The sequence below is a fragment of the Panthera leo genome, chromosome E3, assembly GCF_018350215.1.
Source record: "Panthera leo isolate Ple1 chromosome E3, P.leo_Ple1_pat1.1, whole genome shotgun sequence".
Taxonomy (NCBI): domain Eukaryota; kingdom Metazoa; phylum Chordata; class Mammalia; order Carnivora; family Felidae; genus Panthera; species Panthera leo.
In genome coordinates, this window is record NC_056694.1 from 37,398,334 (window position 1) to 37,414,771 (window position 16,438).

Below are 16,438 nucleotides of genomic sequence, written 5' to 3' on the forward strand. Positions count from 1 at the left end.
CCCTGCTTCTTGTGCTGTGCACACAAGTGCTCTCTTTCTCTCTCGCTCGCTCAAAAACAAATAAACATTAAAAAAAAAATCAGCTGGTGGAATGGGTCAGAAATGCAAATTCTTGGGCCCTGCTCAGACCACTGAATCAGAAACCCCAGGGGTGGGGCCCAGCAGTCTGTGCTTTAACAAGTCTCCTGGGGATGCTGAGGGGACAAGGTTGAGAAGCAGTAGATGAGGCTACCCTGCCCTCCAGTCCCCTCAGTGAGCCTCTGTCCAGCATGGGCATAAAATGGGAGCACAAATCTGCAGGTACCACTGCCACCCACAAAGCTTCTGTGGTCTTTAAGGACACATTTGTTCGCCTGGCAGTGGCTCCTAATCTCAAACTGACCACTTCATCTGGGGCCTGTTCAGTGCTCTTGGACATTCTGGCTGATCCAGACTTATCAACACATCGTGCAGTAGTGCTGTATCACATGGGCTGTCGAAAGGAAGTTTTCCAGAGTAATTGTGATGTGGGATTCTCCTTCTTCGGGGCCAACTTTAGACCCTAACCACCCCTCTCCCCTATGATAAGACCTCACTGTACATTCATGGTAAAAGAATAGACCAATAAGAGGCTAATGCTGAAGCCGAAGGAAAGAATGGCTAACGGTTAATACGGATTTTGCTGGGGGAGCTAAATGAAGGCGATGAGGGACTTCTCGGAGGCCGCTGGGAGGGCCTGAGCCCCTGCCACCTCCCCCGGAGCCAGGCAGAGCCTACCTAGATAAGTCAAGTGCTGCTGAAGGCTGGACGACAGCTGTACAAAATCTTCTTTCAGGGAGTCGTGTCTAATGGGCATCTGGGCTATGTGGCCCATGGAGTACCTGACAGCCTCCTTCTTGTCCTCGGTGGTCACGGCATTCTGGGCAGCCAGCATGGCCTGGGACAAGGCCCTACCGGGGGAGATGCTGGCAGCAGAGTATGGGGGATAGAAGACTTCGCTGTACCCCTGCAAGTCTTCTGCCTTGGTGTCCTCAGCCAAGGACACAGAGGCCAAGGCCCCACGGGAAGATCCCGCGCCCAGGATGTCTGCGAAGACCCCTAGGGGCCCAGATGCAGCCACGGATGTTGCTATGGTAGCCAACTTGGTGGCCGGGGCGTTTTTGATGGCCTTGGTGGCGGCCTCAGCTTGCCGGGCTGCCAATGTGGCGGCCTTTGCGTAGGAGGCGGCGGCGGCAGCCGCAATGGTGGCGGTGGTCTTCAACCGCTGAAGGGCAGATGGGGGAGCCTTGGGGGCTGCTGCTTTGGGGTCCTCAGCCCTGGGGGTCCTGGCCTGAGGAGCTGGCATGTCGTGGGATAAATATTCTTCTTGATTTTCTGAGACAGCCGGCAGCAGATGTACCTGTGCGTGGCTGGACTGTGACCACAGTGGACAGGGCCAAGAGGAGCCAAACTCCATGGCTGGTGGGGGGGCCCTGAATCCCTGGGACTGTGCAGGCAGGAAGCCTGATGGGTCTGGGCCAAGCTGCAAGGAGCCCGAGACCCCAGAAGGCCAACTGCTACCTCTGGACCAGCCTCTGGGAAGACGCCAGCCTGCTGGTGGTGTGGGCTGAAACCCTGGGGCAGGTGCAGGCCCAGAGACAGCCTCAGGGGCAAGGGCGGCCCCAGGTCTGAGGGCAGGCCCAGGTGCTAGTGGGAATCCAGGTGTCAGACTAGGCCCCAGCACAGGCCCTGGTGCAGGAGTGGGCTTAGACTGTGGCCTCCGCGTGGGCCCAGGCCCAGGCTCGGGCGCAGACCCAGGCTCGGGCCCAGGCCCAGGCTCGGGCGCAGACCCAGGCTCGGCCCCAGGCTCAGGCTCGGGCGCAGACCCAGGCTCGGGCGCAGACCCAGGCTTGGGCACTTGAGGCTGCCCCGGCCCCTGGGCCCCGGCGAGTAGAACAGCTTGGGCAGATTCCTCCTCCTGTAGCTCCTCCAGGATTTCGTAATGCCAGGCAGATTCCGGTAACCTGGGGCGTTCGGTGACCCCTGAGACCGGGACACGACGAACAGCTTCAGGGTACTCCGTGGTCTGGGGATGATCTGTCTTTGGGGGCTGATCCACAATCTGCAACAGCTCCGAATCATCAAACCGTAGTGAACTGGTTCCTTGTGTTAAAGTTCCCTGTGGACAGGGGTGAGGCTGGCCAGGGCTGCTCCAGGCCAGCTCAGCGGTCCCCCTGCCCGCTCCTGCACCCTCAGCTGCTGCCCCTCCGTTTCCCCCTTCACTCACGGGGCTGAACATGGCTTCATGGAGGCTGCTCCAGAGCACCATGTCCTCAGCTTTGGGGATGGTGAGGATCTTGCTCTGGAGAGAAACCTGGGGGACAGGGTTGGGAATGATGGGCGAGGCCCTCAGGTGGCTCCTTGGTCCATACTTACCTTTCCTGATTGTGTTCTCCTCCTTACCCCTCCCGCCACCCCCCAGCCCCCTGGGCCTGGAGGTCAGGGGACTCAGGAGGGAGGACGGCACCGAGGCCCTCACCACTTTCTTCTGCAGCACACTTATCTTCTGGGTCTGTCCTCTCAGATCCTCCAAGAAAGTATCCATTCTTTCTGGGTGCATCTGTCAAATGAGCCAAGTCTGTGGGCCTGCAGGTTCTGGTCCTGGCCCTGCTTCTCCCACAGCTCAAAGACAAGGACTTAGCTCTAGGTGACAGAATTGGAGAAGGAAGAACAGATCCCAAAGCAAAGTGCTTCCCGGGGAGTGGGAAAGGGGTAGAAGAGGGTTCCCTGGGAAAATAAGTTTGGGAAATGCTGGGCTTAAAAGGATTCAATGGGTTTCTGTACTGCAGAACTTCTCAGAGCCTTTAATGGGCAAAAGTACATTAAGAATCTCCAAGAGGTAGGCTGAGGAGGCATTTATTTTTCTCCACAGATTTGTCAAAGAAACCTTTTTAGTGCTTCGTGATGCCCTTTCTTCTCAGATGGGAGCTATTCGGACTGAGTTTTCACAAGTGCCATGACAATCAAATGTGTACAGTGACCTGTGAGTTGGGAATAATACACTAAACCATGCTGTCTGGGGACAAGTTGTAAAACCTCAGTCACAATACCAGCCTGCAGGAGTGGAGACCTGGCCTCTGAGCCCAGCTCTGACTCACCAGCTGTGACCTCATGCTTCAGGGATGCCGTGTCCTTCCACATCATGGTAAGGAGTTAGTATGCACCCGGATTGATGTCCTTGTGACTCCAAGGGGAGATAGACTGTATGCCTATGCTAGGTTTATTCCACTTTGCAGCATGGACAGAGCTTTATAGAATAGGAAAAGCTGTAATCTTTCTGCTAAGTTGGTGGAATATAAGCCTGGAGTTACCAAGACTTAGGGAGTACCTGTCTGAGAATGAAGCCAGTCCAGAGGAAAGCATCAGTGACAGATGTTGATGTGGCATGAGCACCTAGATCTGGTTGTACCTGAAGGCAACTCTGGACATTTTAGTAAATGAGACACTACATTCTCTTATTTTGCCTAAGCCAGGATGAACTAGGTTTCTGTAACTTACAAATGGTCTCCTAACACAGCAGAGTGAGGAGCATGGTGGGAGCCACGGACAGTTTAGTGGCACGGGCTAGATGGGAGCCATGAAGAGTTTAGTGGGATGGGCTAAGTGGCTGGTCAATGTCAAACCCCTTCTCCTGCTCTCAGGGCTGTGTTCTTTGATTAAGAACAGGCTCCCTAGATTTACCTTGTCCCCCCCAACCATCTGAGGTCCAAGCAGCATGGCCAGACAGCATGGAGGATGCTAGAGAGGGTCTACCTTTTCAAGTATGTCCTTCAGTTTGTCCATATCCTTTCTGAGAGTTTCATTGGAGACCTTGAGTGCATAAATGTCAGTGAGCAAATCCTGCAGAATCTTCACGGACTGAAGGGGAAGAAGAGGGGAAAATGTGAAGTTGGGTGTGGCTGGGGGGAAAGGTATGTAAAGTGCAGAAGCTCTTTGGTGATGCCCATGGTCTAAGAAGTCCTCTTGGCTCTACCAAGGCCCAGGCTGGAACATACTCAGAGGCTAGCATATGACACCAAAGTCAACAGTGCTGAGCTCCCAGGTGGTCTGGGTGGGAAGGAGGCAACTCTACATTTCAATGTATTCAGTAACCAGGAGTCCCTCATTAGGAAGCATCTCATGCCCTTTGGTGGGACATCAGCAAGGGAGTTATGATTGGATTTACATTTTAAAAGGGTCCCTCTGGCTGCATGTGTAGATTGGCTCCCGGAGGGTAAGGGAGAAAGCCAGAGGACCAGTGAGGAAACTTCCAGGCAAGAGCTGATGGGAACAGTGAGTGCTGGGATCATAGCTCAGCTCCATCACTCAGTGGGGCTGTTACTGCATCCTTCCAGGTTTTAGGATCCTCAATCATAAAATGAATATAAAAAATATGATGATGAAACAAAAATGTGATGATGTATTTAAAGGGCCCAGTGCATAGTTAGGCATTCAGCTAACAAAAATAACAAACAGCAAAATGGCAGAAATCCTTCTTATCAGTAATTACATTAAATGTAAATGGATTAAACTCCCATTTAAAAGGCAGATATTAGGGGCACCTGGGTGGCTCAGTCAGTTGAGGGTTCAACTTTGGTTCAGGTCATGATCTTGCGTTTGTGGGTTCAAGCCCTGCATCGGGCTCTGTGCTGACAGCTCAGAGCCTGGAGTCTGCTTTGGATTCTGTGTCTCCCTCTCTCTCTGCCCCTTTCCTGTTCGCACTCTGTCTCTCAAAAAAAAAAACATTAAAAAAAATTAAAGGCAGACATTAGGGGCATCTGGGTGGCTTAGTTGCTTAAGTGCTGACTCTTGGTATCAGCTCAGCCTCTCATGGTAGTGGGATGAGCCCCATGTTAGGCTCTGCACTAACAGAGAGAAGCCTGCTTGGGATTCTCTCTCTCAAAATAAATGAATAAACTTGAAAAAAAAAATAGGGGCACTTGGGCAGTTCAATTGGTTGAGTACCAACTCTTGATTTCTACTCAGGTCATGCTCTCATGCTTTGTGAATTCAAGCCTGCATCAGGATCTGTGCTGACAGTGTGGAGCCTGCTTGGAATTCTCTCTCTCCTTCTCTCTCTCTGCCTCTCCCCTGCTCACCACCTCTCTCTCTCTCTCTCTCTCTCTCTCTCTCTCTCTCTCTCTCTCAAAAATAAATAAATAAACATAAAAAAAGAATAGTTGAGCTTTCAATACCCCATTTTCTTTTTTCTTTTTTTTTTTAAATTTTTTAACGTTTATTTATTTTTGAGACAGAGATAGACAGAGCATGAACGGGGGAGGGTCAGAGAGAGAGGGAGACACAGAATCTGAAATCAGGCTCCAGGCTCTGAGCAGTCAACACAGAGCCCGATGTGGGGCTCGAACTCACATATCGCAAGATCGTGACCTGAGCCAAAGTCGGACGCTTAACCGACTGAGCCACCCAGGTGCCCCATCAATACCCCATTTTCAATAATGAATAAAACTAAAGAGGATCAGCAAGGAATTAGATTTGCACAACACTATAAACCAACTAGACATAACAGACACCTATAGGGCACTCCAGTCAACAATGGCAGAATACACATTCTTCCCAAGCATACACAGAACATTCTATAGGAGAGACCATATGCTAATCCATAACACAAGTGTCAACACATTTTTTAAAGGACTGAAATCATGCAAAATGTGTACTCTGACTGCAATGGATTCAAATACATCAATAATAGAAGAAAGTATTAGAAATTTGTGAATAAATGGAAACCAAACAACACTCTTCTGAATAAGCAATGGGTCAAAGAAGAGATCACCAGGGAAATCAAAATCCAGTTTGAGATGAATTAAAATAAACACAGAACACACTAGAACTTATGGGATGCAGCTGAAGCCAGCCTTCAGACCCTGGAAAAAAGCAACGCAAAAAAACCGGAAGCAAGTAGAAAAAGTGAAGCAATAAAGAGTAAAGTGGGAACTAATGAGATAGAGAATAGAAAAATAAGAGAGGAAATCAATGAAACTAAACGCTGGTTCTTTGAAAACATCAACAAAGTTAGCAGATCTTAAGCGAGACTGACCAAGAAAAAAGGAGAAGAAATCAGAAATGCAGGAGGGAACATTACCCTACAGAAATAAAAAGAGAGGCACCTGGGTGGCTCAGTCAGTTAAGCATCTGACTCTTGATTTCAGCTCAGGTCGTGGTCTCGTGGTTCTTGAGTTTGAGCCCCGTGTCAGGCTCCGCACAGACAGTGCAGAATCCCACTGCTTGGGATTCTCTCGCATTCCTCTCTCTCTACCCCTCCTTTGCTCATGCTTTCTCTTTCTCTCTCAAAATAAATAAATAAACTTAAAAGAAATAAAAAGAATTATGAAGGACTACTGTGAACAACTGTAGGCCTACAAGTTAGTTACCTGGGTGGCTCAGTTGACTTTGGCTCAGGTCGTGATCTCATGGTTCATGAGTTCAAGTCCCACATCAGGTGAGCTCAAGCCCTACTTCAAGGGAACATGAGTCCTGCTTCAGTTGAGTCCTATTTCTGTCTCTCTCTCTCTCTCTCTCTCTCTCTCTCTCTCCCTCCCTCCCTCCATCCCTCTCGTGGGATTCTCCCTCTCTCTTTTCTGCCCTTACTCAGTTGAGCCCTCTCTCTCTCAATTAAAAAAAAAAAAAAAAGAAAGAAAGAAAGAAGAGAAAATTTGTTGTTGTTTTTTTTTTAATTTTTTTTTTTTAACGTTTATTTATTTTTGGGACAGAGAGAGACAGAGCATGAACAGGGGAGGGGCAGAGAGAGAGGGAGACACAGAATCAGAAGCAGGCTCCAGGCTCTGAGCCGTCAGCCCAGAGCCCAATGCGGGGCTCGAACTCACGGACCGCGAGATCGTGACCTGAGCTGAAGTCAGATGCTTAACTGACTGAGCCACCCAGGCGCCCCAGAAAATTTGAATATATCTAAGACAAGGGAACAGATTTGAAACACTGATTTAAAAAAATGAGAGAGAGAGACACCTGGGTGGCTCAGTCAGTTAAGCATCGGCTCTTGGTTTCAGCTCAGGTCATGATCTCACAGTTTATGAGTTCGAGCCCCTCATCAGGTTCTGCATTGGCAGTGCAAAGTCTGCTTGAGATTTTTTCTCTCTCTCTCCTTCTCTCTGCCTCTCCTGTGCCCTCTCTCTCTCTAAAAAACAAAAAAAACAAAAAAAAACAAAAAAAACAAAAAAAAAAAACTTAAAAAAAAAGAGACCCAGGCTGAGACGGCTTCACCATTCACCACTCACTTCTATCAAACATTTAAAGGAGAATTAATACCACTTCTTTATAGTCTTTTCCAAAAAAATTGAAGAATTCCAGACTTATTCTATGAGGCCAATATTATTCAAGAATCTCAATAGGCATTTCTCCAAAGATGATATACAAATGGCCACTAAGCACATGAGAAAAGATGTTCAACATCATCAGTCATCAGGGAAAAACAAATCAAAACTACAATGAGATACCACTTCATACCCACTAGGATGGTTACAATCAAAAGTCAGCTAATAGTAAGTGTTGGTGAAGATGTACAAAAATTGGAACCTTCACATACTGTTGGTGGGAATGCGATATGGTGCAGCCACTTTAGGAAACAGTGTGGCAGTTCCTCATAAGATAGAACACAGAGTTACAAATGACCCAGCAGGTCTACTCCTAGGTATATATCTAATAGAAATGAAAACCTGTAGATGAGTGTTTATAGCAGCATTATTCATAACAGCTCCAAGTAGAAACAATCCCAATGTCAATCAACTGGCAGATACAAAAAACATGATATATTCACAATATGGAATATCATTCAGCCATAAAAAGGAACCTAGTACTGATTCCAAGGAAAATGAACCTCAGAAACAAGACGCTAACTAAAACAATCCAAACACAAAAGACAACACGTTGCATCATTCCGTTTATATGAAGCATATAGAATAGAAAAATTTACAAGACAGAGAGCAGATTAGTGGTTGCTTAGGGTTGGGGGGGTGGTTTGCAGCGGAGCCTGAGGGGATAGAGCGGTGACAAAGGGTACAGGGTTTCTTTTAGGGGGATGAAAATATTCTAAAATTGACTGTGGTGATAGGTGTACAATTCTATGAATAGACTAGAACCACTGAATTATACACTCTTAAAGGGGTGAACTGTATGGTATGTGATTTTTTTTAAGTTTATTTATTTATTTTGAGAGAGAGAGAGAGAGAGAGGGAGGGAGGGGCAGAGAGAGGGAGACAGAGAGAGTCCCAAGCAGCCTCTGCACTGGCAGCACAGAGCCCGATGCAGGGCTCGACTCATGAACCATGAGATCATGACCTGAGCTGAAACCAAGAGTGGGACGCTTAAATGACTGAGCCACCCAGGGGCCCCTGGTATGTGAATTTTATCACAATAAAGCTGACTGATAAATAAATAGCACCCCATGTTCTTGGATTAGAAGGCTTAATTCCCAAACTGATCTATAGATTAAGCTTAATCCTTATAAAAATGCCAGTTTGTTCTCTTTCATAGAAACTGACAGCTGGATCCTAAAATTCTTATGATAGTGCAAGGGACTCAGAATAGCCAAACAATCTCAAAAAAAAAAAAAAAAAAAAAAGCAAAGCTGGAAGACTCACACTTCCTGATTTCAAAACTTTCTGCAAAGCTATAGTAATCAAGACAGTGTGGTATTGGCATAAGAAAAGATACACAGGTCAGTAGAAGAGAAATGACAGTCCAGAAATAGTCACGTTTACAATAAGAATGCCAAAACAAATCAATAGGGGAAGAGCTGTCTTCAACAAACAGTACTGAACAGATGGATATCCACATACAAAAGAATGAACGACTCTTACCTCACACTGTATACAAACATTAACTGAAAATGGCTCCTATGTCTCAATTTAAGAGATAAACAATAGACCATTTACTCCCATGTTGTAGAAGAAAACATAGCAGTAAATCTTCAAGACCTTGGCCAGGCCATGGTTTCTTAGATATGCCACCAAAAGCATAAGCGACAATCCATCAAAAAGCGTGACAAAAGAGATACATAAATTGTACTCCAGAAAAATTTAAAACTTTGCCTAGCAAAGGACACTGTCAAGAAAGTGAAGACAACTCACAGAATGATAGACAACATTTATAAATCACACACATGGCATCATATATGCAGAATATATAAAGAACTCTTACAACTCAACAAAAAGACAATCCAATTAAAATTGGTCAAGTAATCTGAATAGACATTTCTCCCAGGAGGAGTTATAAATGGCCGCTAGACACCTGAAAAAGATGCTCAGCACAGTCACCAGGAAAATGCAAATCAAAACCACAAGGTATATGCCCAAATGAAAACATATTCACAGGACAATGTATACACCATTGTTCATAGTGACCACTACTCCTAACAACCTACAGGTGGAAAAAACCAAATGTCCACCAATTGAGAAAAAAGTGTGGTCTATCCACTCAGTGGAATATCATTCAGCAATAAAAAAAAATACTGATACATGTGGCAGCATGGATCAACCTTGAAGACATCATGGTAAGTGCAAGAGTGGGGCTCAAAAAGGAGCAGGAAGAAGAATGATAGCTAATGGTTAAGGGGGTTTTGGGGGGAGGTTGTAGGAAATGTCCTAAAATTGATTGTAATTGTTGCAGAACACTCACAGTGTTGAGCATACTAAAATCCCTGAACTGTACACTTTACTTTTTTTTTTAATTTTTTTAACGTTTATTTATTTTTGAGACAGAGAGAGACAGAGCATGAACAGGGGAGGGGCAGAGAGAGAGGGAGACACAGAATCCGAAACAGGCTCCAGGCTCTGAGCTGTCAGCACAGAGCCCGACGCGGGGCTCGAACTCACGGACCGCGAGATCATGACCTGAGCCGAAGTCGGACGCTTAACCGACCAAGCCACCCAGGCGCCCCTGTACACTTTACTTTTTAAAGATTTTTATTTTTAAGTGATCCTAACTTGGGGCTCAAACTTGCAACCCCGAGATCAAGAGTCACATGCTCTACCAACTGAGCCAGCCAGGCACTCCATGAACCATACACTCTAAATGGATGAATATTTTGGTATGCACATGAACATATGTATATCTCAATAAAAATGCAAAAAATAGCATTTTTGTTTTAGAAAAAACTGGGGGAAATTTCAATACAGTCTATTGGATGGTATTTGGGAGTTGTTAATTTTGTCAGGAGTGGTAATGGTATTATAGGAAGGGTTTCACAAGTCTTTATCTGCTGTAGATGGAAAACATTTTTCAGGGAAATCTCTGAAGTCTAGATCTTACACCAGTGCAGGAATGCTTCCCTCTCCCCCGTCTCCCTGGAGGCAACCAGGGGCCTAAGTTATAAGTTACCTGAGCAGGAGTCATCCCCCCCCAACCCCATCACACACACACACACACACACACACACACACACACACACGCGCGCGCGCGCGCGCACGTAGTCCAGGGCAAACCCAGAAAAGGTGGCAAACCCCAGAGCTTTGGGAAATGGGAAGGCAGGCTAACACCTGCCTTCCCTGCCTTTCCTTCCCTGCCTTTCCTTCCCAGGGAACAGCAATACAAAGGTACTTGCCAGCACCCTGAAGAGGTGCTGGCCACATAGAAAGTTCATTACTGTTATTGCAGTAACCTTGACCCTATTCTCTAAAACCCCAGAGTGTTTTCACACCTTTCAGCTTTGTTATGAAATTTTCAAACATTAACTTAAATTTAAAATCATTTTAGGGGCACCTGGCTGGCTCAATGGGCTAAGCATCTGACTCTTGGTTTTGGCTCAGATCATGATGTCACAGTGTTGTGAGTTTGAGCCCTGCATCAGGCTCTGCACTGGCTGTGCGGAGCCTGCTTGGGATTCTTTCTCTCTCTGCCTCTCCCCCACTGGCGCTGTCTCTACCTCTCTCAAAATAAATAAATCAACTTTATTTTTAAAAATAAATAAATTTAGGGGCGCCTGAGTGGCTCAGTCGGTTAAGCGTCTGACTTCAGCTCAGGTCACGATCTCACGGTCCGTGAGTTCGAGCCCCGCGTCGGGCTCTGGGCTGATGGCCCAGAGCCCGGAGCCTGCTTCCGATTCTGTGTCTCCCTCTCTCTCTACCCCTCCCCCGTTCATGCTCTGTCTCTCTCTGTCTCAAAAATAAATAAACGTTAAAAAAAAAATTTAAAAATAAATAAATAAATAAATAAATAAATAAATAAATAAATTTAAAATCATTTCAATTTGTGGGATCTGCATCAGGAGTTTTTCAGCGAGTCAAATGGGAAGGGAGTTTTGAAATCAGAAAAAGCAACAGGTTGTAGCAATCCCCACAGGGACCTCGACTTTATTTATGGAAACAGGGTCAGCCAGAACGGTATTTTGTTGTTGTTGTTGTTGTTGTTGTTGTTGTTGTTGTTGTTGTTGTTTTTCAGCAGGCTCCACCTGCAACATGGGGCTTGAAGTCATGACCCAAGAGATCCAGAGTGGCCTGCGCTACTTACTGACTGGAGGCAACCATGTGCCCCCAGAATAGTCTAAATAAACAGCTGATGCGGTCTCTCCTTCTCTCCTGTGAGGCTAATGGCCAGGGGTTATCATCACAACTGTGATAACCGAGGTCTCAAGGACACAGTCAAGGACCTCCAGACTCAGCTTTTTAGAATGTGGCTGGGCTCATTGGCTCATTCCCGCGTTCACTTTCTAAAACTCACGTTCAGGGCCGGCGGCCGGGGAGATGCGGGCAGGGCCTTGGAGCCTGCAATTCTGGGAAAGCTCCGCAGGTGGGGCTGGCGCTCCAGCAGGCGCAGGAGGCCCCGGGTAAGAGCCTCCTGGGGGGGCTGCGGGGACAATACGCAGGGCGAGCAAGGGGAGCACAGTTTTCCTAACTCGGCAGTCCTCAAGGTGCGGGGCGGGAGGAGCGGGGCGGGGAGCGAGTTGGCTCCCAGCGGGCATTTGGCAGAGTCTGCAGGCAGTTTTGGTTGTCACCACGAGGGGGCACCTCTGGCACCTGGAGGGTGGAAGCCGAGCACGCTGCTTAACATCCCACAGCGCACAGGCTGACCCTCTTGAGGAAGAATTATCTGTGAGGGTGACGGCCGCTGCAATCTCAGCCTGCAGTGCCCGAGCCCCAAATCTGGCGTGCGCTAACCATGCCTGCAGAGCCCCTCAAACCTTCTCTCAAGAAGCCTCCTTGGTGCCGACCCTAGTTTTCTGGGCACCATTCACTCTGTCCGGGGTGGGTGCCAGGTCCAGCAGGCTTCTCTTTCCGCACTTTGGGCCTTTGCACCTTGATAGGCGCTCGTAGAGGACAGCAGAGGACACCAATCCGGCCAGCCCCAGAGAAAGGGGGGGGGGGAGGCAGGGGCAGGGGACGTGACCTGGACATCCACATGGTGTTTGGTCTGCGGGCCTGACTGGTTGGTGGTGCAGATACTTAGGTAAGCAGCTTGCACCATCCCAGAACCAGTTACCATAGCACCCCCCTTGAGGGAGTAGGGTGGGGACCGTCGCTGCGGTAACCCCAAGCAACCTCAGCCAAGGCCAGGCCAGGGGGACGTTCTCTAATCCTAGATGCACAAATAGTCCTCTGAAGCCATGTTGGAGCCCGTCCAGCAGCGCCCTTCATGTGCTGGCTGGGTCACTCTGGGTACTGTGCATTCTAGAAACCTCCACCCACTAGGGCAAGCCAGGGACAGGCTGCTTGGACACTGTGTCCACCTCTCCAGCCTCCGAGGCCTCTGTTATCTACACTGGGGCACCCATTCAGCCTTCTTTGTCTCTGGCAACAATTCTCGTCTTAAAGTCTGTCTTGTCTGATAGGAGCAGTGTGACCACTCTAGCTCTTCTGATAACTGCTTGCATGGAGTACCTTTTTCCAAACTTTTATTTTCAACCTATTTGTCTTGGAATCTAAAATGTGTCTCCTGTAGACAGGGAATAGTTAGATCACGCCTTTTTTCTTTTAAGTGATTCTGCCAACCTCTGCTGTGTGTGTGTGTGTGTGTGTGTGTGTGTGTGTTGTGTGTGTGTGTGTGTGTGTGTGTGTGTGTGTGTGTGTGTGTGGTAAAATGCACAGGATACCGAAACAAAATTAATTCAGTGGGGCATTTGGTACATTCACAAGGTTGGCAACTGTCTCCATGACCTACTTCTAGAACATTTTCATCACCCCGAAGAGAAACCCAATACCCATCAGCAGTCGCTTCCCATAGTCACCACCTCCCAGCCCCTGGCAACCACTAATCTACTTTCTGTCTCAACGGACTTGCCTTTTCTGGATGTTTCATGGTTTCACTCATAGGTGGAATTTAAGAAACAAAACAGATGGGGGCACCTGGGTGGCTCAGTCGGTTAAGTATCTAACTTCAGCTCAGGTCATGATCTCGCCATTCCCAAGTTTGAGCCCTGCACCAGCAGGCTCTGTGCTGAGAGATCAGAGCCTGGAGCCTGCTTCAGATTCTGTGTCTACCTCTCTCTCTGCCCCGCCCCCTCACATTCTGTCTGTCTGTCTGTCTCTCTCTCTCTCAAAAATAAACAAACATTAAAAAAAATTTTTTTAGAGAAACAAAACAGATGAACGTAGGAGAAGAGAAGGGAAAAGTAACAGGGAGGCAAACCGTAAGAGACTCTTAAATACAGAGAACAAACTGAGGGTTGCTGGAGGGGAGGTGGGGAGGGGCAGGGGCTAAATGGGTGATGGGCATTAAGGAGGCCACTTGTTGGAATGAGCACTGGGTGTCATATGTAAGTGATGAATCACTAAATTCTACTCCTGAAACCAACACTACACTATATGTTAACTAACCTGGATAAGAAAGGAAAGGAAAGGAAAGGAAAGGAAAGGAAAGGAAAGGAAAGGAAAGGAAGAAAGAAAGAAAGAAAGAAAAAAGAGAAAAGGAAAGAAAAGAAAAGAGAAGAAAAGAAAAGATGAAAGAAAAGAGACACAGAATCATGCACTATGTGGTCTTTGCATCTGGCTGCTTTACTTAGCATGAGATTTAACATTGGTCCGCATTGCCTTGCCTCTCAGCCCACCTTGGCCAGACTTCACCCTCTCCCTGGCCCTCAGGTCTCCCGGTGCCTGACTTCGCTGAGGTCACGGTGACCCCAGTTTCCCTGCTCAGTTCAAGTCTCTGGATAACGCTCCTAGTGACTGCTGCCTGGGCGCCCAGAATACCTCGAGTTCTGTCTAAGCACTTCCGACGCATTACCTTGTCTCGTACCAATCTTGAGGCAATCCTGGGAGGAGGAAACCATGATCATCCCCCACCCCCTGGTCCAGTGGGTAAGCAGCACCATGCTGAGCACCCCCACATTCTTATGCCCCTCACCTACCCCTCCCAGCTCTGGTTTGCGCCGGCAAATGAGGACATTTGCTAACACTGTGTGGCCCCAAGTGGGTTAAACTTCTCAGTGCCTCAATGCCTCACCTAAGCTGGGGGTGATCATCGCGCCTGTCTCCTGTGGGTGCTATGAAAATGAAAGGGGTTAACAGACGTAAGCCTCTAGCTCACCCGGAGCAGGGGAGTGCTCCTTCTACTGGTCATCTCCCTGGGCAGGGAGCCAAACAGAGCCTCAAGGGCAAAGGGGACAGTGAGGAGATGAGGGAATGGCAGAATCTGGTCTGTGTTTCTGAACTCTCTTCATCACCCGAAAAGGAGACCCCATAGCCACTGGGCTATCTTTCCCCTTTCCCCCTTCCCCCAGCCCCTGCCAACCACCTGTTGGCTTCCTTTCTCTATGGATCTGCCTGTTTCAGACCACAGGTGGCCTTCTGTGTCTGGCTTCTCTCCTCAACGCTTGACAAAGGGTGCAAGCTTGGAGCTTTGGTTCTGCCTGACTCCAAAGCCCCATCCCCCCCTGTTTGGTGGGGGAGAGCCCATCACAAGGGGCACAAAGGGAGAGGGAGAAGGCGCCTGGGTGGAGAGCAGGAAGGGCAGGAAGCTTCCGGAGGCCAGGTGGTTTACCTTTGCGATGGCTTCTTCATTGCTTTCCACCATCTTCCGGAGCTTTATCAGGTGCCACAGATCCTGGGCGGGCTTGCCCTTGCCCCGGCTGCCCTCCAGCAGCTGGGAAGTGGATGGCAGGTCCTGCAGCATGGCCAGCTGGCTCTCCATCTTGTCGATGCGGCTCACCACGTGGTCAAAGACATTGCTGAGCCTCTTCATGGGGTGCAGGATGGGCTGGGCGTCTGCTTCCCGGGGCATGAACGCGGCCAGCGGGGTTTGGAGAAAGTCCTCGTCTCCCAAGAGGACCTTCTTGAGCTCAGCCAGGTGGATGTGCTCCAGGATGCCCTGGAGCAGGAGGTGCAGGGCCTTGAAGTTCACCACCCCGCACTGCGGGATGGCGATGTTGACCAGCTCAGAGAATGTGAGCGAGAAGCTCATTCTGCAAGGAGGGGAGGCTGGGCTGGGCTTCTGGGTGTCCATGGGGACAAGTGGTGGCTTTCAGGGGACACACGAGCTGTGCAGACAGGTCCTCAGAGGCCCAGGGAGGCTGCAGGTCATGGCGGTCAGAGAGAAAATGGCCTCTGTGCTGGCCGGAGCTCAGGTGAGAGCTTCTGGTTGCTAGGACACCAAAGAACGTGGGCAAGTCGGCGTGCTTCCGGGGGCCTGGAGCGGGGCACGGTGGGCGTTCAATGAAAAGTTGATGAGTGAACAGAAGGACGGTCAGCCTTTCATGTCAAGCCCTTCAGTTATGTAAGACCCATGACCCCTTCTAAGAAGCATGCAGTGAAGGTGATGGGGAGGAAGCTTGCTCTTCGGAAGCCTTTAGAATTAGGACAGGAAAACAGTTCTTGGAGTTAGGAGAAAAGAGGACGTAGAAAGGAGTCTGAAGAGCTAAGCTGGTCTCCAGACATGAGCCAAAGGCCCCACAGATGTTCAGGCTTCTGGTGGGGAGTGGGGATGGGGGTGGGAAGGGCAAGAGGCAGCTGGCTTTCCACAGGTCTGAACTCCGCATGGCCCTGCCCACCCCGGTGAGGACATCCCCACCAGGGTGAGGACACCCTTGCCAAACCTTGCTCTGCTCCCCGCTAGAGCCAGGGCTCCAGAAGCCCCCATGCCCCGAGAACACGGCTGTGAGCCAGCTGCCACTTGGGCTCCTATGTGGTCAGGCTCTGCTTGTGTCAATTCTTGGACAAGAATGCTCATCCTGGTCTCCTGGGGAAGTCTGCAGGGAAGGTCCTTGGCTTAACCCCAGGAGCCCCACTCCTGGCACGTCCCTGGCACACAACACACGCTGCTTCTGCACAGTGCACGGCATGAGCCCTGCTCAGGGGTATAGTTGGCTGAGGGGCGGTCTCCCCCAGCTTCCCCACAAAGGGTGGAGCACCTGTCCACTCTGGGTTCATGGAGATGTGTGCATGTCTCTTTCTCAACAGCTGTGGGACCTTGTGCAAATGACTTAACCTCTCTGAGTCTCCGCTTCCCGCCGCCTAATTGGAAACAAAACCTTCCATGTGAG

General features: G+C 49.0%; 1 protein-coding gene across 2 annotated transcripts in view; it reads right to left on the reverse strand.

Annotated features, from left to right (window-relative positions):
- The window catches only part of CE3H16orf96 (chromosome E3 C16orf96 homolog), a 37,487-nt gene extending 22,035 nt beyond the window's left edge, over window positions 1-15,452 (reverse strand). The window contains exons 1-5 of one of the 2 annotated variants that reach the window (XM_042922797.1): window positions 14,941-15,452; window positions 3,772-3,876; window positions 2,498-2,578; window positions 2,246-2,332; window positions 757-2,137 (exon numbers count right to left, since the gene is read on the reverse strand). In XM_042922797.1, the coding sequence (XP_042778731.1) occupies window positions 757-2,137; window positions 2,246-2,332; window positions 2,498-2,578; window positions 3,772-3,876; window positions 14,941-15,402 (2,116 nt within the window). In that variant the 5' untranslated portion in view covers window positions 15,403-15,452. The remainder of the gene's footprint in view (window positions 1-756; window positions 2,138-2,245; window positions 2,333-2,497; window positions 2,579-3,771; window positions 3,877-14,940) is intronic. The other variant, XM_042922798.1, reaches the window with a different exon arrangement.
- Window positions 15,453-16,438: the final 986 nt, after the last annotated feature.